The following is a 27018-nucleotide window of genomic DNA, read 5'->3' as shown; positions in this document are numbered from 1 at the left end:
AATAATCGAGTCTGGACCAGACAATCCAGTGATTGACATGCGCATCGATCCACGCAATTGGGCTCGATGACATGCATCTACCAAGTCAGCGAGCCTGACCACCCGATCCCGTTAGTTGCCTCTTACGACAAGCATAGTCGCCTTTTATGGCAAGCATGGGTTACTGAATACCCATCTACCCCGGATCTTCACGGGTTCGTAAGTCTATGTAAAAGCATTGGAGTTACTAGTGTGATCAGAGACCATATAATATATATTATATGGTCTCTGGTGTGATATTCTAGTTGTTGTACTGTCCATCGTTGACAGCTATTTATTTAGTATTATAAATGTGTAACTTCTCGACACGATATGGCTGGAATACTGCCGGTGTAACGTTAAATATTAACTCATGCATTTACTCACTCACTAGGCGAGAGCCGCAATGGCATCCGACAGTCAAGTCATGACCCAACATGCGCAAGAGAGCTGGACTGACTCCAATTCAACTATTGCAATAGTTTATAAAAAAAAACCCATTAGGTTTCTCTGTCCCCAGAAAATCAAAATAGAAAATTAAGGTTAGGAGCATGCACCGACATTTACAAGAAAAGTGGCATTTGGTGTAAATGTATAGTAAATATATTATTTATGCATTTTTGTTTTTCGGTTTGTTTTTCATAATGACCGGATCCAACAGACGCAATTGCAGAAGAAAATGAAATAAAATCGTATATATTTGGATTTGAAAATCTGAGTTTCCACCAAAAAAAACAACAATTTTAAACTTTGGAAATAATTTTGGATCACATGCTTTGTATACGCATGTATAGTGTTTGGTCAATGCATACACCTAATATGATAACAAATCCGGCGAAAGACTTAAACACGTGTATATTTGGCAATAAAACATTGCCAAAACAAGTTAAAGGCCTAATTTTGTTGTCTCGTGGACATATAGTTTTAGAAAACAATGTACGGACACCAGCAACATAAAAGGCACAAAAGACAAATGAGGGAGACTTCTGAAATGCTTTTTGGTAAGGATGTGGACTAGCAGCATATCTCCCTCAGACCACAAGACCCCCTTCTGCCCCTATCCACTCTTCCTCAGCTGGAAATCAACCAATCAAAGTGCGTCTTCTGAAGACAAACTCTGCATTGATCTGTACATTCAATAGCCTCCACTTATATATCAAATCTCAAGACTTATAAATGAACTTTGAGATGGGGAAAAATGTTTTTGCCGAGTCGGGGAGGAAAATTGTTAGGTGACAAGACCCTCCGCTGTGCTTTAAGTAACCAGGAGTCAAGTACTAGGGGTACTGTTTGTTTCAATCATGACAGTTCAAGGTAATCTGGTTGGACGTGTTCCGTATTCGACGTAATAAGCGTCCACGGCGATATTTGCTAATATTTTGGCTCGTGAACAATCCCAATTAGCACCCTTTCCGATTGATCAATGTACACAATACTTATTTATTCGCCGCACCCATGCATATTCCAGCTATATCACAGCGGTGCTGGCAAATGAGCCCATGGTCATAGTCATATACAATGGAAATATAATACCCTGCATTATCGTCGATGGTTGTATCTGAAAACAGTTTGTTTTTTTGGAATGTTCGAAATTCTCACTGTTAAACTATCTTGCCACGAAATAAGAGGTAAAAGGCGACTATGCTTGTCGTAGGAGACGACTAACGGGATCGGGTGGTCAGGCTCGCTAACATGGTTGATGCATGTCATCGTTTCCAGGCGTTAAAAGAAAAATGCTGTCAAAACAAGGAATGTAACAACGAGCTTTACCAACGTCTTTATATTTCTTTGTAACATAATCCAAATTTCATGGCTGACCATATTTGTTTATGGTAGTGGTATAGGTGTGAAAGATCAACCATGATTACTGTGTAATTTGTATTTATTCTAGTTTAAGACCAAGATTATCAACATGTTTTAAATGAATAAATATAAAGAAACTGTAATCTTCGGACACTTTTAAATGTTGTCAGGTACAGGTCACATTATTTTCTCTTACTTCCCTACAATGAGAGGTGTATTTTATAAACGTTTTTAGTACATTGGGGGCTTGATTAATTTCTTAGAACTGTTGAGTATTTGACACTCTGCAAACTTGACACCTTCTATTAATACGGTATTCGGAGTACAGTGTCCTGTTCTCGCCTTGTTGACACGCTCGGAGGTTTGTTTCCGAATATTACGACATTTTGACATAATTATATAAGATAATGTAATTATATATTATGTGGAAATTGATGTTGCAATATTAGGTAATTTTAAAAATAGGATTAGATCACAGGAGTCGGGCTCGGGTGTGGAGATGGTCATGAATATGCATGAGGGCGTCTATTTTTAGATACGGACTCCTGTGATTAGATCTACAAACTATGACACATGAATGCAATTATGTCGTACCAGAATTAAACGTTAAAACTGGCTTCAGATATTAGACGAATTGTAGGGAACGATATTTGTATTTGGGTGCAGGCTACAACGTCACCGATTTCTGGAGAGAAAACGGCACTTCATCAGGCTTTATTTATATTGTGTGGAGGATTTGGCAAGTTCGAACTGACACCGATGAGTATCGAAAGCGCTAGTAACATATCCAACATCGCATCTCTTCAAAAAGGACAATGTAACTAATAATAATAACAAACAAACTCGCAGACGAGCCGAAGTCTGCGAGTTCTTTTGTCATTATTATTAGTCACATAGGCTAATATATGGTCCCGTGTTCGTCCGAAGGGAGAAAATAGATGTACACTGGGTGCCAGTCCAGTTTGCAAAGAAAGCTCCTTACAGCGATACCTATTTGCCCATGATACCATATAAAACTATACCACACGCTGTGTTGGAGCTTAGATGTGACCGCAAACAAAATGTGACGTGAATAATGTGGAAAACCCGTTGGAAGGGTAACATCCGGGTTGTTGTGCAGACAACAAAGGATATTACGTTGCTCTGACGTATTTAGGTGAGCGGGTCTCCCCATGGCCAATTTATTAGATAGCCCTAGTCCTACCAACCTTGTTGACTGTTGTCTAAATATGCTGAGAGATTAGGTTAAGAACAAGTCCAGCAATATTGGGGGAAGTATGATGTGTTTCGACCTGGTTCGATAAAAATACCTCTTCTCTCAGGCAAGGTCCCCGTAGCGCAGGGGATAGCGCGCTGGACTTCTAATCCAGAGGTCGCGGGTTCGAATCCCGCCGGGGATGCTGTATCTTTTGCGAAACTATTGTGAATTGTTATACTTGAATAAATTCAAGCTTGAAGAGAATGTTTCGAAAACACAGCAAAGAACAACACAATAATTGAAAGTGATCAGTCCAGTTTGTAGTAAACTACTTTGATAAGGTATCGGACTGAAAAGGATAACCCTCCCTTACGCTTGTCATATTTGTGGATGATAATCCCCCATCTTTGTACTTTTTATTCATGACCCTCCCAGAATTATATTAGGTTAAAATTGTACAGTAGCTGTCCAAGGATAATTGTCCTCGATGTTAATTTTCTAGGAGTAAGATAGCCAGGTGCTGTGCCAAGTCCTTAGATTATTTTGCATCCCTTCTCCAGCAGGTAATTGTTCCAGGTGATAATTGACCCAGATAGTAACTGTCCCAGGTGATAATTGATCCAGGTAGTAATTGTCCCAGGTGATAATTGATCCAGACTGTATTGTCCTGGATAAGGTGAGGTAAAATGGAATTTAATTTTGTGTTCAAGATTATGGCATGTATATGGCACATACATAGTGATGGGCATTGCGTTTGCATATGTGTGTGCGTGTGACAGCTTGTACTTGACTAATGTGGGTTTTAAATTACTTGTCCGCTGAGATAACATGCTGCAGTTTTACATGGACCAGTTCTTGTTTTATCCTCTTATACCGAGTGCCAGGCAGGGTAACAAGAAGTACCATCTATTAACATCTCTGGGTATGATGCTGCTGGGGATGGAAATAAACCTTCCGCCCTTTGGGTAGATGTTCCGGTAGACCGCAGTCTGTTGTAATTGTCGAGGTTGTTATTGTCCTAGATAGTTATTGTCCTAAGTGGTAAAAGTCCTAGGTAGTTCTTGACCTAGGTGGTAATTGTCCTAGGTATTTATTGTCACAGGTGGTAATTGTCCTAGGTAGTTATTGTCCTAGGTGGTTATTATCCAGGCTGTAAAGGTCCTAGGTGGCAATTGTCCAGGCTGTAATGGTCCTAGGGGGCAATTGTCCAGGCTGTAATGGTCCTAGGTGGCCATTGTCCAGGCTGTAATGGTCCTAGGTGGCCATTGTCCAGGCTGTAAAGGTCCTAGGTGGTAATTGTTCCTTGGCTGTAATGGTCCTAGGTGGCAACTGTCAAGGCTGTAAAGGTCCTAGGTGGCCATTGTCCAGGCTGTAATGGTCCTAGGTGGCAATTGTCCAGGCTGTAATGATCCTAGGTGGTAATTGTCCAGGCTGTAATGGTCCTAGGTGGCAATTGTCCAGGCTGTAATGGTCCTAGGTGGCAATTGTCCAGGCTGTAATGGTCCTAGGTGGTAATTGTCCTGGCTGTAATGGTCCTAGGTGGCAATTGTCCAGGCTGTAAAGGTCCTAGGTGGTAATTGTCCAGGCTGTAATGGTCCTAGGTGGCCATTGTCCAGGCTGTAATGGTCCTAGGTGTCAATTGTCCAGGCTGTAAAGGTCCTAGGTGGTAACTGTCCAGGCTGTAATGGTCCTAGGTGGTAATTGTCCAGGCTGTAATTGTCCTAGGTGGCAATTGTCCAGGCTGTAATGGTCCTAGGTGGCAATTGTCCAGGCTGTAATGGTCCTAGGTGGTAATTGAACAGGCTGTAATGATCCTAGGTGGCAATTGTCCAGGCTGTAATGGTCCTAGGTGGCAATTGTCCAGGCTGTAATGGTCCTAGGTGGTAATTGTCCAGTCTGTAATGGTCCTAGGTGGCCATTGTCCAGGCTGTAAAGGTCCTAGGTGGCCATTGTCCAAGTTGTAATGGTCCTAGGTGGCAATTGTCCAGGAGAATGTCAGCAGACAAAATGATGTTTTAAGTTACTCATAAAGGCTTGGTGAATTCAAGGGTGGCTAAAGACTGGGCTCACTTAAACTCACATTCCAACAGCTTGAGAAACCATCTTGAAATGGATTTGAAGGTGTCATTAAACAGCTCCTCAAACGGTCACCTACATCTGAAGTCAGAACAACACAATAATTGAAAGTGATCAGTCCAGTTTGTAGTAAACTACTTTGATAAGGTATCGGACTGAAAAGGATAACCCTCCCTTACGCTTGTCATATTTGTGGATGATAATCCCCCATCTTTGTACTTTTTATTCATGACCCTCCCAGAATTATATTAGGTTAAAATTGTACAGTAGCTGTCCAAGGATAATTGTCCTCGATGTTAATTTTCTAGGAGTAAGATAGCCAGGTGCTGTGCCAAGTCCTTAGATTATTTTGCATCCCTTCTCCAGCAGGTAATTGTTCCAGGTGATAATTGACCCAGATAGTAACTGTCCCAGGTGATAATTGATCCAGGTAGTAATTGTCCCAGGTGATAATTGATCCAGACTGTATTGTCCTGGATAAGGTGAGGTAAAATGGAATTTAATTTTGTGTTCAAGATTATGGCATGTATATGGCACATACATAGTGATGGGCATTGCGTTTGCATATGTGTGTGCGTGTGACAGCTTGTACTTGACTAATGTGGGTTTTAAATTACTTGTCCGCTGAGATAACATGCTGCAGTTTTACATGGACCAGTTCTTGTTTTATCCTCTTATACCGAGTGCCAGGCAGGGTAACAAGAAGTACCATCTATTAACATCTCTGGGTATGATGCTGCTGGGGATGGAAATAAACCTTCCGCCCTTTGGGTAGATGTTCCAGTAGACCGCAGTCTGTTGTAATTGTCGAGGTTGTTATTGTCCTAGATAGTTATTGTCCTAAGTGGTAAAAGTCCTAGGTAGTTCTTGACCTAGGTGGTAATTGTCCTAGGTATTTATTGTCACAGGTGGTAATTGTCCTAGGTAGTTATTGTCCTAGGTGGTTATTATCCAGGCTGTAAAGGTCCTAGGTGGCAATTGTCCAGGCTGTAATGGTCCTAGGGGGCAATTGTCCAGGCTGTAATGGTCCTAGGTGGCCATTGTCCAGGCTGTAATGGTCCTAGGTGGCCATTGTCCAGGCTGTAAAGGTCCTAGGTGGTAATTGTTCCTTGGCTGTAATGGTCCTAGGTGGCAACTGTCAAGGCTGTAAAGGTCCTAGGTGGCCATTGTCCAGGCTGTAATGGTCCTAGGTGGCAATTGTCCAGGCTGTAATGATCCTAGGTGGTAATTGTCCAGGCTGTAATGGTCCTAGGTGGCAATTGTCCAGGCTGTAATGGTCCTAGGTGGCAATTGTCCAGGCTGTAATGGTCCTAGGTGGTAATTGTCCTGGCTGTAATGGTCCTAGGTGGCAATTGTCCAGGCTGTAAAGGTCCTAGGTGGTAATTGTCCAGGCTGTAATGGTCCTAGGTGGCCATTGTCCAGGCTGTAATGGTCCTAGGTGTCAATTGTCCAGGCTGTAAAGGTCCTAGGTGGTAACTGTCCAGGCTGTAATGGTCCTAGGTGGTAATTGTCCAGGCTGTAATTGTCCTAGGTGGCAATTGTCCAGGCTGTAATGGTCCTAGGTGGCAATTGTCCAGGCTGTAATGGTCCTAGGTGGTAATTGAACAGGCTGTAATGATCCTAGGTGGCAATTGTCCAGGCTGTAATGGTCCTAGGTGGCAATTGTCCAGGCTGTAATGGTCCTAGGTGGTAATTGTCCAGTCTGTAATGGTCCTAGGTGGCCATTGTCCAGGCTGTAAAGGTCCTAGGTGGCCATTGTCCAAGTTGTAATGGTCCTAGGTGGCAATTGTCCAGGAGAATGTCAGCAGACAAAATGATGTTTTAAGTTACTCATAAAGGCTTGGTGAATTCAAGGGTGGCTAAAGACTGGGCTCACTTAAACTCACATTCCAACAGCTTGAGAAACCATCTTGAAATGGATTTGAAGGTGTCATTAAACAGCTCCTCAAACGGTCACCTACATCTGAAGTCATGGGTGCTGTGTTATTTACACTCATCTCACCATGTCAACTGCTGAGAAACTCATTGCATTGCAGTATATTTGCAATCTGTGGATATCAAACAATATTTTCCACTTTTCATTTGCTCAAGGCAGCAACTTTGTAAACCAATTAAAAGAAGTTTTGTTTTGTGTGGTAAAATTAGTCCCCAGCATGATTTCCCCACCCCCCCCACCCCCCCAACACAAAGACACTACTGTGAGCATGTAACATCGGAAATACCATGTCAACAAATCCGTACTGAAGTGCCCAAAATTAATCATGTAATGTCATGGTTATGTTCTTTGTATAACTGGACTAATGTTTGTAACTTATTTCATTAATTTTATTCAAAATTCCTTTAATATTGGACCGCCTCTGTGGTTTAGTGGTAGAGCGTCTGCCCGGAGAGCGGAAGGTCCGGGATTCGATCCCCGGCCGCGTCATACCAAAAGACGTTAAAAGATGGTACTTGTTGTTACCCTGTCTGGCCCTTGGCATTAAGGGGCTAAAACAAGGACTGGTCGGCTCGGTGTCAGTATACGATGTCTGAGTGGGGTATTCATGTTAAACTGTGGCATGGTATCTCAGTGACCTAGCACTATAAATCGGCATCAGTCCAGACAAGTACAAGCAGCCACACAAACACAAACACGTACATGCAGTCGCTATATTAGTGCAATAATCTTGGACGCGACGTTAAACACCATTTCACCTCACCTCATCCTTTAATATTGTTATTAATTAATTTCTACGAAATCGTGTGTGAAATGATCGGAAGATCGCACAACTCACTGTTATTAACAGCAATCACGGTCAGATTACCGCTATTGATGCTTTGAAACAAACTTTAGTTGACAGAGAATGGATACATGTATCATAAATGCCATACCGTGACCTGTTGCTTGTCAGTGTTCCAGATGATTGTATTAGGTGATGTCTTAATAACAGTAGGAATTCCAGGTTAGAATACCGTATTCGGTGTAATAAGTGCTCAGGGCGTTCTCAAAATTAGAAATAGGGGGCGCTTATATATATTAGCAAATATAATTAGCCAATATATTAGCAAATCTCGACGTGGGCGCTTATTAGAGCGGGCGCTTATTACGTCGAATACGGTAATACTGCGTGCATGCATGCAGGTATAACTTACATATCTATGTATTTGTGATAATGCAACTCAACATTAACAGTGAGTAAAAATCACCGTCGGTGCCCATTGTTCTAAACAGGAAGTACTGGTAATCAGAAGGTTAATTTGAAAATATCAGCAAATATTGCTGTGGGCACTTAATAAAGCAGGGTGCTTATTACATCGAATACGGTACGTCCCCAGAAGACTGGTTATGCTGGTTATGAGAGGTAACTTTTGGAATTGGATGGTCAGGCTTGGTGGATTGCGTTGATCGTTGCCTATATCACTGGATTGTCCGACCCAGACTTGATTATTACAGGCTGCCAACATATAGCTAAAATATTGCTGAGTGCGGCGTTAAACAAAACAAAAAAACCACTATTACTTTATTACTCACTCATTTGTTTTGGCGTCCTGTGAAGATTCCGTCTTCAGCAACCCATGCTTGACATAAAAGGCGACTATGCTTGTCGTAAAAGGCGACTATGCTTGTCGTTACAGGCAACTAACAGGATCAGGTGGTCATGCTCGCTGACTTGGTTGATGCATGTCAACTATCCCAATTGCGTGGATCGATGCTCATGACATTAATCACTGGATTGTCTGGTCCACACTCGATTATTTACGGACCGCTTTCATATAGCTGAGTGTGGCGTAAAACAACAAACCAACCATCAACCAACTTATTTTGGCAGATATTACCAGACCTGGCTTATTAAGTGCATCATTGCAACATGGATCAGTGCTCACATCATCAATCACTGGTTTGCTGTCTCCATGGTAACTTCCATTCACAAGACATTTTTAATTAGTGTCATCAGGCTCGTTGACTTGGTTGATGAATGTCATCATATCCCAATTGCGGGGATCAATGCTCATGATGTCAATCACTGGCTTTGAACAACAAACAAACAAACCAAACATTTATTGGTGATCACACACAACAAAGGAATAAAAGGGATAAATCTTTATTCAAATGAACAAGGTAAAATGTAGAAATATACTTCATGTAAGGGGATCAGAATACATAAAATACAAAAAAACAACTAAAAGGAATATCTTGTACATGTACAAGTATGAAATATAATTTAGGCCACAAAAAAATGCTGAACAGAATTGCTGCAAACCTTTTTCTAAAACAAACTGACATCTTTGAGATCTTATGCTGTACTTTTTTTCTAGTTTGAAACTGCAAAGCCAGCTCCCATTACAAAAAATCTTCTCTATCATTTCTGGTGAACTACTTAAATATTCATGGACAATCATTTGGTTGTTACTAATTTGACTTCAATATTGATTGCCTTCATGGAGGTATAAACTTAAAAACTGGTATGACCACTGATTTTTAGTTTTATACCTCCATAAACGCAAAAACATAACAAAGAGTGAGTGAACTTGATTTTACACAGCTTTTAGCAATATTCCAGCAATATCACGGCGGCGGACACCAGAAATGGGCTTCACACATTGTACCCATGTCGGGAATCGAACCCGGGTCTTCGGCGTGACAAGCGAACGCTTTAACCACTAGGCTACCCGACTGCCCCACATATGAAAGAAGATTCTTATAAATATATATATATAGGTCAACAATGATAACTTCACAGACTGCTTATATAATCATCAACATAAAAAATCAGAGACATGCAACTTATCAGCAAATCAGGAAACAATAGTCTATTTGAGGGCAGGGCTATTTTGTTATAAACAGAAAAAAAATTGCTTGGATAGTCCATCAAAACGCCATGGAATCACTTGCAATTCATTATCATAAAAAATTGGACACTTTAAGAAAAACGCAAGAGGAAAATGTTGCTATATTTACAAAAAATATAATCATCCAGTGTCCTGTCATGTATATATCTTAAATATATCCCTGATATACAAGTACTTTAATACCAGTAAAATATATCATGTCTTGCTGGGGACTCCATACATTGGCAGATTCTGTGTGTGTCAATACTTCATGCAGTGGTGGAGCCTTGGGAGGCATCTCGTTGATGATTCACTACAGAATTGCAGGCAGCAGAAATAAAAGATACAATCAGTGGGAAGTCAATGAAGACACCGACATAAAACAATGATTGCACTAAGCCCTTATTTACAAGACTGGCCATTAATAAATAACATTTCATAATAAAAATAAATAATGTATAATATTGGACATTTCATCAGAGAAAAGTGACTATACATACATGTGCATATGAAACATGACATGATAAAAAATGCGAGAATATCAATGAAATGTTTCACAGAAAGTTTGCAAAAGAGTTCTAAATCCTTAATCTCTCCAATTACATTGCGGAACTATTAGGATTCCAGCTCTGAATAAATATCTTAAAGCCCCCTCTATTCCTTAATATTAATTATTGTTTAATGTTTTTAGGCGTTTTACCTTTTTCACAATATTGAAATGACCCTCTAATTAATCTTGAAACATTTTTGTAATTATTTGGCCTCCTGAAACTCAAGAAAATCAGATGAACAAGAAGTGACGTTGGTCTGGTTTTAGTATGTTTATTTGTTCGTTATATAACGCTGCACCCAGCAATGTTCCAGCTATATTATGACAGCCTGTGATTGACATTGTGAGCAATGATCGGCACGATGGTACGATGACATGCAATCAATCAAGTCACCGAGCCTGACCACCAAGCTCCTTCCCATCACGTTACACCTTCATTACACCCTCAGTAACATCGCTGCCACCAGTGTGGGCGCGGCCATTACAAGAATCTTGAAATTTGCCCTCTAACCCATATGTAGTAACGTTTATACTTTTGTTTATTTCTTTGGGAATGCCATCATATTTCATTTTGAAAAGGTTTACGACTGACCATGTTTTCCAAATGAATTTACTTTGTTGTTTTAATAACCAGATTGGTTCAAGATTACAGACAAACGGAAAATCAACTAACTTCTCCCTTACATTCTTACTTAATCAATTAAAGATGATACTTTTAATGAAATAGAAATTCAAATTGACAAACAAAAAAGTAATTTATCAGAGGTAAGTGTATTCGGCCTTATGACAGTCATCACTTGTTTGTAAACATAACGATCATTCGGTTGCGAGTTCAACTCCAAGCATGGTTGGGGCCACCTATCACAGTGGGGAGTTTTGACTTGTGGCAGTGATAGTAAAGAGAGCTCCGCGAACGGACTATCGCTGTGAGGAGCTTGCCTGACCACCAGATCCAATGGTCGCCACTTATGACCAGAATAGGCTCCTGGGACCAATTCTTACATGGAATCCCCATGGTGGTGTTTTATGTATGCAGTAGTGTAATCAGCCACGTCTCCTTCCAAACTAAGGAGTGAGTGAGTGAGTGAGTTGGGTTTAACGACGCTTTTAACAGTATTCCAGTTGTATTCCGCTTAATATTGGAGGAAAGCCCAAAGTGATGCAGGTCTCAGATGTTTACCACTTCAGGTGAAACCCACGAGTACGGGTATGATGCTGACAAACCTAGAAACATAATCAGGGATTCGAACCCACAATCATAGGTTTCTGGCTTGCCCAAGGGACGCAACTCTGCACAGCGAATCCCAGCACCCTGGACCACTGGGCCACCTGTGCCCCCTACAAACTAAGTAAGTAATGAAGTATTTTGAGATGACCATAATCTCTTCAAAAATATTTAGAACCCTGCAAAGAATGTTTAAGAATGTGAACATTGTTCCACTATAAGCTCTTGTTCATATATCTATCAATGATACAGCTATAGCAATATTCAAGCAATGTCTTGGGGCACCAAGACTCAACTCATTGTTCATATGTTGGGAATGAAACTCATGTCTCAACCACTAGGCTAGCCCACAGTCCACTAAAAATATCAAAATTGCAAGTCTTCAAGAACTGCCATCTTGATTTGGCCAAGAGTGAGCGAAATGAGGTAACTGACTGTAAAAGTCCAGGTTCCACCCTTGCCGAACTAGGCTGGAATTTCTGGGCTCTATCATAACGAGTTTATAACAATATTATGAGTTATGGCCCTTCTATGTCCCCACTATTGACCAATCAGATTCCACCTCTCATATCACTTGCATTTGCTTCAAACAAAATGGTGGTGCACAGTCAAGAAGGTCTGACTGATAACCAAAATACATAATCGTTGTAAAAATCGTTCTTACATCGCGATTGCGAAGTGCATCAAATCCTATGAGTACCTTTATTAAAAACATGAAAAGATTTCGAAAATATCTGTTGATGCCAAGTTGACAGTACACATGCTTTGAAAATCCTGCAATCGACCGAAATCTGCATGTTAGTTGACGAACCGGATGTCGATTCCCATACGCAAGTTTGAATGGACTATGCATAGACTCGTTAATTCAGCTACATTGTAACTCCATAATTCCAGCCTAGTCAGTTAGTTAAGTCCCTAGCCTTGAGAAGATGGACACCAATGTAGTCACCTCTTTCAACCGGCATAGGCAATCTCAATGAAATCACAATTTTTACTCTGATACGATACCTCACTGTGAATATCTCTCAGGACACCTCCATTGAAGGTTGTGCACCCTGAGCAACCTTTGACTGACCAATCAAGAGGAAGGGTGCGTGGGTACCCGTGCCAATCAGATGTGAACTTTCTAAATCAGTTTGGTTTCACATCTTTACACCATTTTTGGAAATTTTGAATTTGCCCAAAAGAAAACTCATGCAGAGCACCAATATTCCTTCAATTATACATCCCTATTGGTTGGTTTGATTTCATATCTTTACGCCATTTTTGGAAATTTTGAATTTGTCCAAAAGAAAACTTACGCAGAACACCAATATTCCTTCAATTGTACATCCCTATTGGGTGGAGACACTGGTGATGAGTAAAGACAGAGTGTATATATCCATAATATAATTTGACAGACTTAAATATCTACAACTATATTTGTTCTAGTTTATTTTCGAGTTACAGAAATCAGATGAGCTGATTGAAGATTTGAAGCTGATTAGAAGTCTCATTTCTGACACAGCTTCCCAAGGAAATGTCAGATTTTCATGCGGAGAGGTATCGCATTGGAATAAAAGATCTGATTATAATAAGATTGAGCATGGGTTGCTGGTGACCTACTGTAACCCCTGTCCCCACAGTCCAGAACTTGGATGATTCAGACGTCCCAAACCATGGTCCCTGCTGAGTTGATTATAGACCTGGGAGACATGTTTCTTCAGTTGCCCCCTCCCTTTATAACATTAGGTATAAAAACTTGTAGTGGACTTACCAGCCTGCCTAGCTAGAATATGTCAATAATCCCCACATAACAATATCTTGCCTCTACAGAATGTGTGAAATCCAAGACTTGTTCCTGACTGCTTTGCACTGCAACACCTAAAAGATGCATACAGATGCACTCTGATCTATTTAAATGATTTAGCCTAAATCACCCTGCTTTTACTGTCCTTTGCTAAATCGGATTAGTTTCTCACATCCACACAATGTTTATGAGTGAGTGAGGATGGTTTTACCCCGCTTTTAGCAATATTCCAGCAATATCACGGCGGGGGACACCAGAAATGGGCCTCACGCATTGTACTCATGTTGGGAATCGAACCTGGGTGTTCGACATGACGATCGAACGCTTCAACCACTAGGCTACCCGACCGCCCTCATGTTTTATGACAAAATCTCCCCTAATTATTGCAAAAGTACAAAAATACATACCCAGTGTAATGACAATTCTGTGGTGTTTATAAAATCTTATTTCAAAGTAATAGAAAGAAAAGAAGTACAATTAATCCTGAAATTCTGTTTTTAGTGTTGCCTGATGCCTGATGTCACTATAACTAAGAAAGTTTGTCAAACAAAAACATTTAAATGCTCAGGATTCCTGCAATAAAAGTCAAGACACTGAAAGTGTGAGCACAGTCTGCTCCACTGGTTATGATGATAAGCTATCAGCCTCATGCCTGAACCTTAGACAAGCATGAAGTATCTATTCTGACATGGAATCCGCACATGGTTCTAATGACTTGACGATAAGTACCACAGACAGGTATCTGCTCTATGTGCAGGAGTTTTTAGCATATTCATGACTAAATCCCCATCTAGCCTCAAAGCATAGTTCGGCCCATGAATATATATGAAATTAGGTAAAAGGTTTAGTTCTCTGTCACTAAATTTGTGACCATCTTACAAGACTCTCCCTCAACAAGTTCTTAATCTATTGCCTTAGAACAGATCCATTCCAACTGAAGGTGTTCTTTAACCCAACAATGGCTCTGGAACTTCAGTCCAGTAAGTCTCCAGTGGATTCAATGGACATCCTTATAGTACATCCCAGCAAAACTCTGGGACAGTCTTCACCTAAGAATCAGACTTCAATTCAATGCAACAACAACTTCAAACAGAACCAAGGAACTTCATGATCCTTGCTCCAAACATACGAAGCCAAGGAGCTTCACACTGCAACTTCAGAGATCCTACTCCCAACAACGTTTCACAGTGTTCTAACCCACCAGATCAGAGACACACCTCCCAACAACGTATCACTGTGTTCTAACCCACCAGATCAGAGACACACCTCCCAACAACGTATCACTGTGTTCTAACCCACCTGATCAGAGACACAACTCCCAACAATGTATCACTGTGTTCTAACCCACCTGATCAGAGACACAACTCCCAACAATGTATCACTGTGTTCTAACCCTCCTGATCAGAGACACAACTCCCAACAATGTATCACTGTGTTCTAACCCACCAGATCAGAGACCCATCTCCCAACAACGAATCACTGTGTTCTAACCCACCAGATCAGAGACACAACTCCCAACAATGTATCACTGTGTTCTAACCTACCTGATCAGAGACCCAACTCCCACCAATGTATCATTGTGTTCTAACACACCAGATCAGAGATCAGAGACCCAACTCGCAACAATGTATCACTGTGTTCTAACCCACCAGATCAGAGACACAACTCCCAACAATGTATCACTGTGTTCTAACCCACCAGATCAGAGACCCAACTCCCAACAATGTATCACTGTGTTCTAACCCACCTGATCAGAGACCCAACTCCCACCAATGTATCACTGTGTTCTAACACACCAGATCAGAGATCAGAGACACAACTCCCAACAATGTATCACTGTGTTCTAACCCACCAGATCAGAGACACAACTCCCAACAATGAATCACAGTGTTCTAACCCACCAGATCAGAGACACAACAATGTCCCAATATCTCCCTGCCCGAAGGTGCTTCAACCCTCCAGATCAGACATCAGAGTCCCAACAATGTCCCAATATCAGACACCCTACTCCAAACAATGTCCCAATATCAGACACCCTACTTCCAACAATGTTCCAAGGTGCTTCAACACTCCAGATCGGACATCAGAGTCCCAACAATGTCCCAATATCAGAGACCCAAGGTTACAGTGAACATCTTCACAGGACCTCCCTGTGTCCAGCACCACCTGTATTCCCTCCCACCCAGATGTGTAAAGCCTCCAGCTCCACCCATCCTCATTCCAACTCAATGTCCGTCCTGCCCATCTCGTCCAGCAACTGGCAACAGATGTTCAAGATGCCCTCCCTGTTGGCGGCTCTCATGACCTCATTACAACCAGGGAAGGCGTAAGCCTCTGGCAACAGACTGCATCTCTGAAGCGTTGGAATGTTAGCACAATCCTCCAGCATTTCCCGAAGATCCGGCAGCGGAGGCGGTGTAAAGGCCTGGAGTCCAATAATCTTCAAATGAGAACAGTCAACACATCTTCGGGTGACCTGTTTCAGAGCAATGGGGGAGAAACAGCAATAAGAGACGGAGAAACAGGCAATTTTAGGCATCTTTTGGAGGAAGCCGACAGTCAGTAAAGCAACAGCTTTGAGATTGTTCCGGCTGAGGTTGAGCTCCTGCAGGCCCTCAATCGGCTGCCACTGGTACAGGAACTGCATGTCCATCGTGGTGAGCCGGCAGTCCCGCAGGTTCAGGTAGATGAGGGGCATGGCCAGGTTGCTCAGGAGGGTGTCCAGATTGTCCCGAAGAGTGCACGAGGAGAAGTTGAGTTTGCGGAGCTGGTTCATCTGCTGTAGGGTCTGGTTGAGCTCGTAGGCTGCGTTGCCATGGAGATTGGTATGTAAGCTGTTGTGGAGGCTCAAGGCTTGTAAGCCTGGCAGCAGCAAGAGGCCCTCAAGGACAAGGTCAAACTTTGTCAGGTCAGAGCATAAGTTCCCGTCAGTCAGCTCGAAGTGGGTGATGTGCTGGAACGGAACGTAGATACAGATCAGCCACACTTTTCATTTTAGAGTCTACAGATTTTTTTTATAACAAATGGATTTGTTGTAATAAAAACCTATTGAAGAAGCTCAATATTTTTTTATTTTATTTTATATATAAAATTATTAGGGTTAGTTGGTTTAGTGGGAAGGAATAAATGCTAATATTGTTTTTAATGCCGTATGTTTAATATTATCAACATAATATGTACACATATATACTTCAGAAGAGGAGAGAGACACATACAATGCATATAATTCTTATCTAATGAGATAGACAAGGATAAAATGTGTCAAAAAGACTGATTTTAGTGATTTCCATTAAGTATTTTTCCAATATTTGAACATGAGCTAGTCTCTGACCCAAGTTGATTTTCATTTTACTTAAAAACAGTACACACATATGGCAAAAAATTAATCCTGGGTCACGGACAAGCTCATACTGATATGTTCCTTTGAAGTGCTTTTTCTCTCATTATGCAGTATTTGACCATTGCAAAAGTCCAAAACATTTTTTACATGTCTGAAAATGTTCATACAATAGGTCAAACTTTATATTTGATATTTCCAGGGGGTTAAAAAGGGCCCTTCTCCTACCCCTTCCTTTACTTTTCTAAATTTTGAATTAAAACAGCGCCATGCTTCGCTAGGACTATTTACCCGGGGATCTAGCACCCTGTTGATGACATTCGGGGGCAGCACCACCTCCAGGATGGGCTCCATCCACAGTCTCTTGCAGGCGAACCTGAACGGGGTCTCGTACTGCAGCGCCAGGCCAATCGGCACATCGTCCAGGGTTATCTTGCAGTCAATCAGGATGGTTATAGGACCTGGAGAAGATGTAGCATGGATGAGTGAGTGAGTGAGTGAGTGGTGAGTGTGTGAGTGAGTGAGTGGTCAGTGTGTCAGTGAGTGGGTGGGTGAGTGAGTGAGTGGTCAGTATGTGAGTCAGTGAGTGGGTGGGTGAGTGAGTGAGTGGTCAGTGTGTGAGTGAGTGGGTGGGTGAGTGAGTGAGTGGTCAGTGTGTGAGTGAGTGAGTGAGTGAGTGGGTGGATGGGTGAGTGGTGAGTGAGTGAGTGAGTGAGTGAGTGAGTGGTCAGTGTGTGAGTGAGTGAGTGAGTGGGTGAGTGGTGAGTGATTGGGTGAGTGAGTGAGTGAGTGAGTGGTCAGTGTTTGAGTGAGTGGGCGGGCGAGTGAGTGAGTGAGTGAGTGAGTGAGTGAGTGAGTGGTCCGTGTGTGAGTGAGTGATTGGGTGGGTGAGTGATGAGTGAGTGTGTGTGTGTGTGTGAGCGAGTGGTGAGTGAGTGAGTGAGTAAATGGGTGGGTGAGTGGTGAGTGAGTGGGTGTGTTTGTGTGTGAGTGAGTGAGTGAGTGGTGAGTGAGTGGATGGGTGGGTGAGTGGTGAGTGAGTGGGTGTGTTTGTGTGTGTGTGAGTGAGTGAGTGAGTGGTGAGTGAGTGGATGGGTGGGTGAGTGGTGAGTGTGTGTGTGAGTGAGTGAGTGAGTGAGTGAGTGAGTGGGTCGGTGGGTGAGTGAGTGAGTGAGTGGAATGAGGCACGTATTGCATCCTAACAATTTTTTATTCAGCTCTTACACAGAAAGCCTCGGGGACTGCAGAGCTATTCTGGAGGGTGGGTAGCGCGGTGCACAGTGTGGTGAGTGGTTAGGGGCTCACCATGTAATATTCTGCGGTGAATGTTTGTGTTTTCCTGGGTCTTTTGTTAGACACAGGATATTTTTCAGTCCCTTCCTGAAACCATGCAATTCCTTTCCCTGAAAGGTGGAGCTGATCAAGTTTATTTTATTTTCACAACACATTTTTTTTCATGATATCCAGCATGTACAATGCACTTTTTTTTACAAATTATGTTTTCTCCATTTTTTACCCATTGTGATGATTCCAGCGAACCTTGGCAGTACCTGCGTTACTCACCAATCTTGTTGCCATGGCGGAAGCAAGGGTCCAATAAGGAGTAGATACAACCAATTCTGTTGAGGTAGCGTTGTACTTTGTCTTTGGACAGATCTGGAATTCAAGCCATACTTGACTATGTATTCAATGATTATGTGACCAAAGGTTATGTATTCAGTGATTATGTATTCAATGATTATGTATTCAATGATTATGTATTCATTAATTATGTATTCAATGATTATGTATTCAATGATTATGTATTCAATGATTATGTATTCAATAATTATGTATTCAATGATTATGTATTCAATGATTATGTATTCAACGATTATGTATTCAATAATTATGTATTCAACGATTATGTATTCAATAATTATGTATTCAACAACGCTCCACTCATCTAAACTAAAGCATTAACATCACATTTCTTACTCATTTCAACATTTCCTTTACATGGACGTCATATGCAGCACTTCCATTCATTAATCTTTATCACATTTCTGTCAAACATGCTGTTATATTACATATATTCACCATTTCCAATCACTAAGCTCTTTTACTTAGCTTTTATGTTCACCATACTATTCACATTAAGAGGGCACTAGTAACCAAATTACTCCAAGGTACCATGGGTTGCCTCCCTTAGGTATCGGCAAAAGTGCGTACCATCAGATAAGGATATCAGACAAATCTGTAGATATATAGACAAACAACCCCAACACCCAACCCACCACACCCCACCCACATCCCATTCAACCACTTCACCCACCCCTACTCAGCACCCCACCCACACCCCTCTCTACTCACAGATGGATCTACGGAGGAGGCTGTGGATGTAGCCAGCCTGTCTGTCACTGGGGTTCAGCCACAACATGGGGAGTCTGGCCAGCACCCCACCCCACCCCACCCCACCCCAACCCACCCCCTCCACACCCCTCTCTACTCACAGATGGATCTACGGAGGAGGCTGTGGATGTAGCCAGCCTGTCTGTCACTGGGGTTCAGCCACAACATGGGAAGTCTAGCCAGCACCCCACCCCACCCCACCCACACCCCTCTCTACTCACTGATGGATCTACGGAGGAGGCTGTGGATGTAGCCAGCCTGTCTGTCACTGGGGTTCAGCCACAACATGGGGAGTCTAGCCAGCACCCCACCCCACCCCACCCCAACCCACCCACACCCCTCTCTACTCACTGATGGATCTACGGAGCAGGCTGTGGATGTAGCCAGCCTGTCTGTCACTGGGGTTCAGCCACAACATGGGGAGTCGTGTCAACTCTCGACACAGCTTCCGATCTGACAAAAAAAAACAAACATGAATGAAACAACATACCCTACCTCATCTGACAGATAACTGGACTCTCCTTGTTGCCCTGTAAGACTTATCTGTCACTGTCTACACTCCCCAATCAATTTGGATAATATTGATGTGAAATTGTGAAAGTTTACCAATGAGTGGGAGGGATACTAAAAATAAGCTTAAAACATTGCATCCATATAGGGAATTGAAATTAGGTCTTTAGGTGATGTAAGACAGTGCCTAGAGACTAGACTGCCAAGCCAGGCCAAAAGATTAGGCCAACCTTTACCTACCAAGTCTACTTCCAACCACAGGACCATATAAGTAATAATAATAACAATATAAAAAAAACTTGCAAAAAAATCGTAGACGATGCCGAGGGCTGAGAAGGAATGCAACAGAAACTTCTTAACTTGCCCGCCTTGATTTTTTGTCTATTCTTAAAAGCTTTGTCTTTTCATCTATCACCATAAATGTATGTGCTTTGGCCTCGTCTGCGAGTTTTTTTGTTATTATTATTAGTTACATGGTCCTGTGTTTCAACATAGATCTCTTTCTGAAGGAAAGGAATATGGTGCTGATATCGACTAGCAATTAAACAAAATTACTAACATTGTGCCATGGCAGTATAAATATCAGCAAGGACAGACACTTAACAAAAGTTCCTGTCGGCATTTATACTGAAATATTTTCTGCATAAATTCTGAGAACTAAAAACTACTAATACTAATATTTAATGACATGAACAAAATATGGTGTCATTATAAGGAAAATCATACACGCCAAAGCTCCTTCAGTCTCACAATTTCAACGAAAGGAGCCAAATGTGCATTTTGAGAAAAGAGCATTGTCAATCAAGGTCAAAATATAAAATATCTAAAAAACAACAGAACTTGTATAATGTATATTTTGAGGCCTACTACCAGCTACACTTTCGTTCCATTTGGAATAAGAATGAGTAACGGCCAACATGTCTGCTGTTGCATCCCCAGAAGAAAATAGAGGGTACCTTGAATTTCATATTCATTAGGGCTGGGACGAGTAACTCGGGTACCCAGGTCAGGTGGGTACTGAGTAGGACCCGGGTACCCACAGGACTATCCGGCCCCGTGGTTTGTCACGTGATATATAGTTTAATGACAGACATTTTCTAGAACTCTATGGTTACACTCCAAGTCACTAATGTTTGCATTTCTTTCTGACTATGCACCTCTTCCTTCTGACTTTTCATATGTTTGAATAAAGATATAACTTAAGTCAACTTCAGTGTATGCATGACCAGATCGTTTAATACATGTATCTAAATACGTTTAGCAAGAGCTGTGGTAAGAAAATTCCCAATTGGACATCTTGTATGTCTTGAGACCTACAGTGGGTACCCGGGTAGGGTCAGGTTATAGGGGGGTGGGTACCCGGGTAGTAACTTTGGACTCGTCCCAGCCCTAATATTCATACATGTAGAAATGGCTGAGCAATAGGCAAAAATGACAGTTTCAAATTAATATGACTGCAAATGTTTATGAGAATTCTCTGGGCAGAGTTTAGTGACACCATATCTGGGATCAATCATGTAACGTTTCAGCTTCATAGTCTCAGAGGTCACTTTGAAAATGTGACATGTAACAACAGACAGCCACAAAATAGATTCACTTGTCTTGCAGCCATGTGAGCTAGAGATTACAGCGTCCATTACATAGTGATGCATGAGAACTTGGGATGAAACGATACATCTGTGCAGCAGTGTTCATGAGTTTTCATACATGTCACGCTATGTTCTGTATCGATACAAGATGATACACTTGATGAAACAGATTACTTACTACTCATTCAATGACCCCCAGAGTTTTTGTCAGTCAAATATTGCAAGAGGTGTCAGAATTAGAGTTTCAAGTTCACTAATAAAACTAGCTGCTCCAAACATGTGTCTACAGCTAGCTTTTCCTTTTAAAATTCATGAAGTTTCCATTTGATTTGACATCAATATGCATTTTGCGAAACCTATCATATCATGACCAATGTATCGTGATACGTATCTACTCTAAATCATATTATTCAAGAAGTCTCCACGTGATTTGAAGTAAATATGCGTATTGTGATACCTATCGTATCATGACCAATGTATCGTGATACGTATCCTCCACGTGATTTGAAGTAAATATGCATATGGTGATACCTATCGTATCCTGACCTATGTATCATGATACGTATGGCATCATGACCTCGCTGCATTGTTTCACCCCTAACGTGAAACATACCTATCCCTAACGTGAAACATACCTATCCCTAACGTGAAACATGCCTACCCCTAACGTGAAACATACCTGTCCCTAACGTGAAACATACCTATCCCTAACATGAAACATACCTACCCCTAACGTGAAACATACCTATCCCTAACGTGAAACATACCTATCCCTAACGGGAAACATACCTACCCCTAACGGGAAACATACCTACCCCTAACGGGAAACATACCTATCCCTAGCGTGAAACATACCTATCCCTAACGTGAAACATACCTACCCCTAACGTGAAACATACCTACCCCTAACGTGAAACATACCTATTGGCCACACCGAGTATTTTCTTACTCTAAGCATTTTCTGTGTTACCATATCCATGGAGGCTGATATCATCAACACAGCGACATATGCTTTATGTTCTTCTATCATCAGTAAATACTAGGGATGTTACGATTCACTTGCGTATTGCGTGAATCGAACTGCATCCATTCATGAATTGAATTTGTGAATCGAAAATTTATGAATATGCAATCATGTGCATTTACATACCCTGTACCTAAAAATATCCACACTGCCCTTGTGTGTACACAGCAGGCTTCGCTACTCCAGTATATCTACCCTACTGTATAAACATTGCCTCCTACGTGTATATATACTTGCTTACTGAACTCTGTAAATCACTTGCTTGATAACGGTGTTAGAACCTACACCGAAACGTCGCTCTTAATTGTAATAAAGAAGTTGTTCATCCATAAATTCTTATCCTTACTTATCCATATTATATGCTTAGATTTCTTCAAAGACAACACTCTTATTATATTTGATTTGACAGTATTGTGGTCACTGGTCATTGTCACATTTGAGCAGATACTAGTATGTGCAGTATATAGACGTATGATATATTAATAATTAACACGTCATGTCATATAATTTATGTTATTTTTTCACTGAATATAACAAATAATAAATCAACTGCGGACTTGTTATTGTAATCGTGATTTAATATTCGTATTTGTTACCTTATATTCGTGATACAAATCGTAATCACCTCAGTGTATTTGTTGCAGCCCGAGTAAATACATACGGCCAAATATAATTTAGAGGTCAGGGATAATAGAATTGAATAGAGATTTTTAGACGTATTAGTCACCATTTCTTGTGATAAAATATCATGTACATTTTCCTATTTCAATTAAGGATTGACTGTGTATTTTTTTCGGTTCATTGAGGTATGAATCGAAAAAACGTTTGCACATTGGTTTTTCGATTCATACCTCTATGAACCAAAAATAATACACAGTCAATGCTTATAATTCAATTCGACAACGTAAAACAAGTTTTATCTACAATAGTTTAACCAAAAACAGTTGTATATATCAACACAGACAAAAATGACGAGATTGATAAACATTCCAGGTGTAGGAATACATACTGTGGCGTGACATGAATCACATGTTCGTTTAATTTATGTACATAACTTGACATGTCTACACAGTCAGTAGCCAATCAACAGAGAGCAGGATCAAAACAAAATTCATTGGACCTGTCATTTAAGGCAAGAGGCGAAAAGAACTGCAACAGTCAGACTGTAACGAACCGGAAGAAATATGTCCGGGAGAACGCGGCTGTTTCAAATAACATGGTCAGTTACCGCCAGATTCAAACATTACTTCCCTGATTATGGTATGGAACACAGTTGGAAAAATGCTAATTAGAAATGAAACCTGAAGACATGAAAGTTGAAGCGAGGCGAGCGGGAAAAAACAAGCAAGCGAGCCTGCACGTTTGCTGTTTCATTCTTTCTCGGCCTTCGGTTTCAAAGGGTAGTTTGGAAACAAATATGCATGAATTTGGCTAAATGTCCTGTGCATGACGATACACATGAGCAGAAAGAGAATTCCCTCGACTGTAATATTGGGATTCTGTGGGCGTGGCATAATTTTTACATTCATTGGGGAATGAATGCAATAACACATGACCAATTCAGCTAATCAGAATGCAGGAATTTCAATGAACACAATGTAAATTTAATTATTTAATTGTAAAAGAGAGTGAAGCAAAATATTCATTTGTTCTTCTAATTTCAGTGTTTTTTGTCAGTCATTCTTTTAAAGCAACTAATAAGAACATAAGGCCTATCTGCAAAACCAAGATGGAGGTACTCACCATTTTTAAATCCAATGAAATTCACAGTCTGTAACTTGGCGTGAGGTTTAATGTTTAAGAGTCCCATGATAACACTGTCGACAAGTGACATGCTGCCTTGACCTTCCACAGGTCGGGTCAAGTAGCCTGACCTCAGTATGTCTTCCTGGGGAACGATACTCTGAATGTCTAGCACCTTATGAGGCCATGTGGAAACAAAAAATGTGATGGCTTGCAGTTCCCTCTGGAAAATGGCTTCACTCAGCAGTGCAGGGTAGATATCGTGGGGAAGTTCGTGATATTTGAATTTCTGCATCCTTGCTGGGTTGATAACCAGTCTGTGCATACACAACTGTTTGAGATGTCTGAAAAGAGTGAGTGAGTGAGTGGATCGAGTAACAATGCATTGGTAATATTGAAGTTCAGCTTAAAGGGAGATAATTGGCAGTCCTTGCAGAGCTGATTCAAATATACAAAAGTGACAGTTTGTTTGTTTAACGTCACACTCAGCAATATTGCAGCTATATGACAGCGTCTGTAAATAATCGAGTCTGGACCAGACAATCCAGTGATTGACATCATGAGCATCGATCCGTGCAATTGGGATACGATGACATGCATCAACCAAGTCAGCAAGCCTGACCACCCAATCGCGTTACTCGCCTCTTACGACAAGCATAGTCGCCTTTTACAGCAAGCATGGGTTGCTGATGACCTATTCCACCCCAGATCTTCACGGGTCCCAAAGTGACAAAACCATTTCATATTCATAAGAAATCTCTGCTAAAACCAGAGTTGATTGTACGATTCCGACTACATGATGTGTTTATGAGTGATGACACCAGGTGTTCATGACAAGCAGATCATGACACCTTCCTTGGATGAGGCTGCTCACAAGAGATTGTTGTTTTCCACCAATTTATATTTAACTCCTATCACTTGTTAAATTAGGCACATCAATCAAAGTCAACAGTTATGTACAAAGATGCATTGAACAGTTTGTTTGGATGGAAAAAATGATAAAAAACAACATAAAAAAACTTTCTTCCAGAACCAACAGAATGATCCATTGCTCCATTATGGGAAAAGAGTCAATAAAATATATGATTTACAACACCAGAGACGACCACCTAATCCCAGCAGGAGTGAGTGAGTGAGGGAATTATCACAGCAGGAGTGAGTGAGTGAATAATCCCAGCAGGAATGAGTGAGTGAATAATCCCATCAGGAGTGAGTGAGGGAGTGAATAATCCCAGCAGGAATGAGGGAGTGAATAATCCCAGCAGGAGTGAGGAAATAATCCCAGCAGGAATGAGTGAGGGAATTATCACAGCAGGAGTGAGTGAGGGAATAATCCCAGCAGGAATGAGTGAGTGAATAATCCCAGCAGGAGTGAGTGAGTGAGGGAATAATCCCAGCAGGAGTGAGTGAGGGAATTATCCCAGCAGGAGTGAGTGAGTGAGGGAATAATCCCAGGAATGAGTGAGGGAGGGAATAATCCCAGCAGGAGTGAGTGAGTGAGTGAATAATCCAAGCAGGAGGGAGTGAGGGAATAATCCCAGCAGGAGTGAGGGAGGGAATAATCCCAGCAGGAGTGAGTGAGTGAGGGGGGGAATAATCCCAGCAGGAGTGAGTGAGTGAGGGAATAATCCCAGCAGGAGTGAGTGAGTGAGTGAATAATCCCAGCAGGAGTGATTGAGTGAGGGAATAATTCCAACCAGGAGTGAGTGAGTGAGTGAGGGAATGATCCCAGCAGGAGAGAGTGAGTGAATAACCCCAGCAAGAGTGAGTGAGTGAGTGAGTATGGTTTTAAGCAATATTCCAGCTGTATCATAGCAGGGGTCACCAGAAATGTGTTTTATACATTGTACCCATGTGGGGAATTGATCCCAGATCATCGGCAACCACTTTAACCACTAGGCTACACCAGAATCTGTTTGAGTACCTCGGAGAGCAGATGAACTCGCCATTGCCATCCTTGTTGCAGGTCAGATGACCTTCAGGATCACGTGACAGGTGATACACAAAGTGCGCCTCCGTCATGTGCAGGGGGTGGCGATACAGGACATCGTCACGGTTAAAGTTCTTTCTTTTGTAGTCAACATCTTCCATTACATCTGTCAGAGACATCGTCTGGAACATAAAGAGTTAAGATGAACATCTTCCATTACATCTGTCAAAGACATCGTCTGGAACATAAAGAGTTAAGATGAACATTTTCCATTACATCTGTCAGAGACATCGTCTGGAACATAAAGAGTTAAGATGAACATCTTCCATTACATCTGTCAAAGACATCGTCTGGAACATAAAGCGTTAAGATGAACATTTTCCATTACATCTGTCAGAGACATCGTCTGGAACATAAAGAGTTAAGATGAATATTTTCCAATACATCTGTCAAAGACATCGTCTGGAATATAAAGCGTTAAGATGAACATTTTCCATTACATCTGTCAGAGACATCGTCTGGAACATAAAGCGTTAAGATGAACATTTTCCATTACATCTGTCAGAGACATCGTCTGGAATATAAAGAGTTAAGATGAACATTTTCCATTACATCTGTCAGAGACATTGTCTGGAACATAAAGAGTTAAGATGAACATTTTCCATTACATCTGTCAGAGACATCGTCTGGAACATAAAGAGATAAGATGAACATCTTCCATTACATCTGTCAGAGGAACATAAAGGGTTAACATGAAAATCTTCAATAACATCTGTGAGAGACATCATCTGTCTGAAACATACGTTTGTTTGTTGTTTAACGCCGCACTCCAGCAATATTCCAGCGGCAAGACAAGTCAGCGATTGACATCATGAGCATCGATCCATGCAATTGGAATACACCAAGTCAGCGAGTCTGACCACACACTCCATTTAGTCTACTATTATAACAAACATAGGTTGCTGGGGACCCATATTCACCGGGAATCCCCACAGTAGGCTGTCTCCCAGATTAAAAATATAATCC

The 27018-nt window shown here is 41.4% G+C and overlaps 1 protein-coding gene and 1 non-coding gene across 3 annotated transcripts in view; one reads left to right on the top strand and one right to left on the bottom strand.

Annotated features, from left to right (window-relative positions):
- The first annotated feature begins 3148 nt into the window (after nucleotides 1–3148).
- Trnar-ucu (transfer RNA arginine (anticodon UCU)) lies at nucleotides 3149–3221 on the top strand. The gene has a single exon. It is a non-coding gene; the product is annotated as a tRNA-Arg (tRNA).
- A 7350-nt stretch (nucleotides 3222–10571) lies between these two features.
- Nucleotides 10572–27018, bottom strand: part of LOC139456318 (leucine-rich repeat-containing protein 14-like) — a 32562-nt gene continuing 16115 nt past the window's right edge. The window contains exons 2-7 of one of the 2 annotated variants that reach the window (XM_071237953.1): nucleotides 25987–26174; nucleotides 24063–24406; nucleotides 19548–19649; nucleotides 18369–18461; nucleotides 17097–17266; nucleotides 10572–16421 (exon numbers count right to left, since the gene is read on the bottom strand). In XM_071237953.1, coding sequence (XP_071094054.1) covers nucleotides 15684–16421; nucleotides 17097–17266; nucleotides 18369–18461; nucleotides 19548–19649; nucleotides 24063–24406; nucleotides 25987–26171 — 1632 coding nt within the window. In that variant the 5' untranslated portion in view covers nucleotides 26172–26174 and the 3' untranslated portion in view covers nucleotides 10572–15683. Of the gene's footprint in view, nucleotides 16422–17096; nucleotides 17267–18368; nucleotides 18462–19547; nucleotides 19650–24062; nucleotides 24407–25986; nucleotides 26184–27018 lie in introns of those variants that run through there. The other variant, XM_071237952.1, reaches the window with a different exon arrangement.

The sequence above is a fragment of the Haliotis cracherodii genome, unplaced genomic scaffold, assembly GCF_022045235.1.
Source record: "Haliotis cracherodii isolate W230 unplaced genomic scaffold, xgHalCrac1.p SCAF_11, whole genome shotgun sequence".
NCBI classification, from domain to species: domain Eukaryota; kingdom Metazoa; phylum Mollusca; class Gastropoda; order Lepetellida; family Haliotidae; genus Haliotis; species Haliotis cracherodii.
This window is presented reverse-complemented; position numbering and strand designations above follow the sequence as displayed.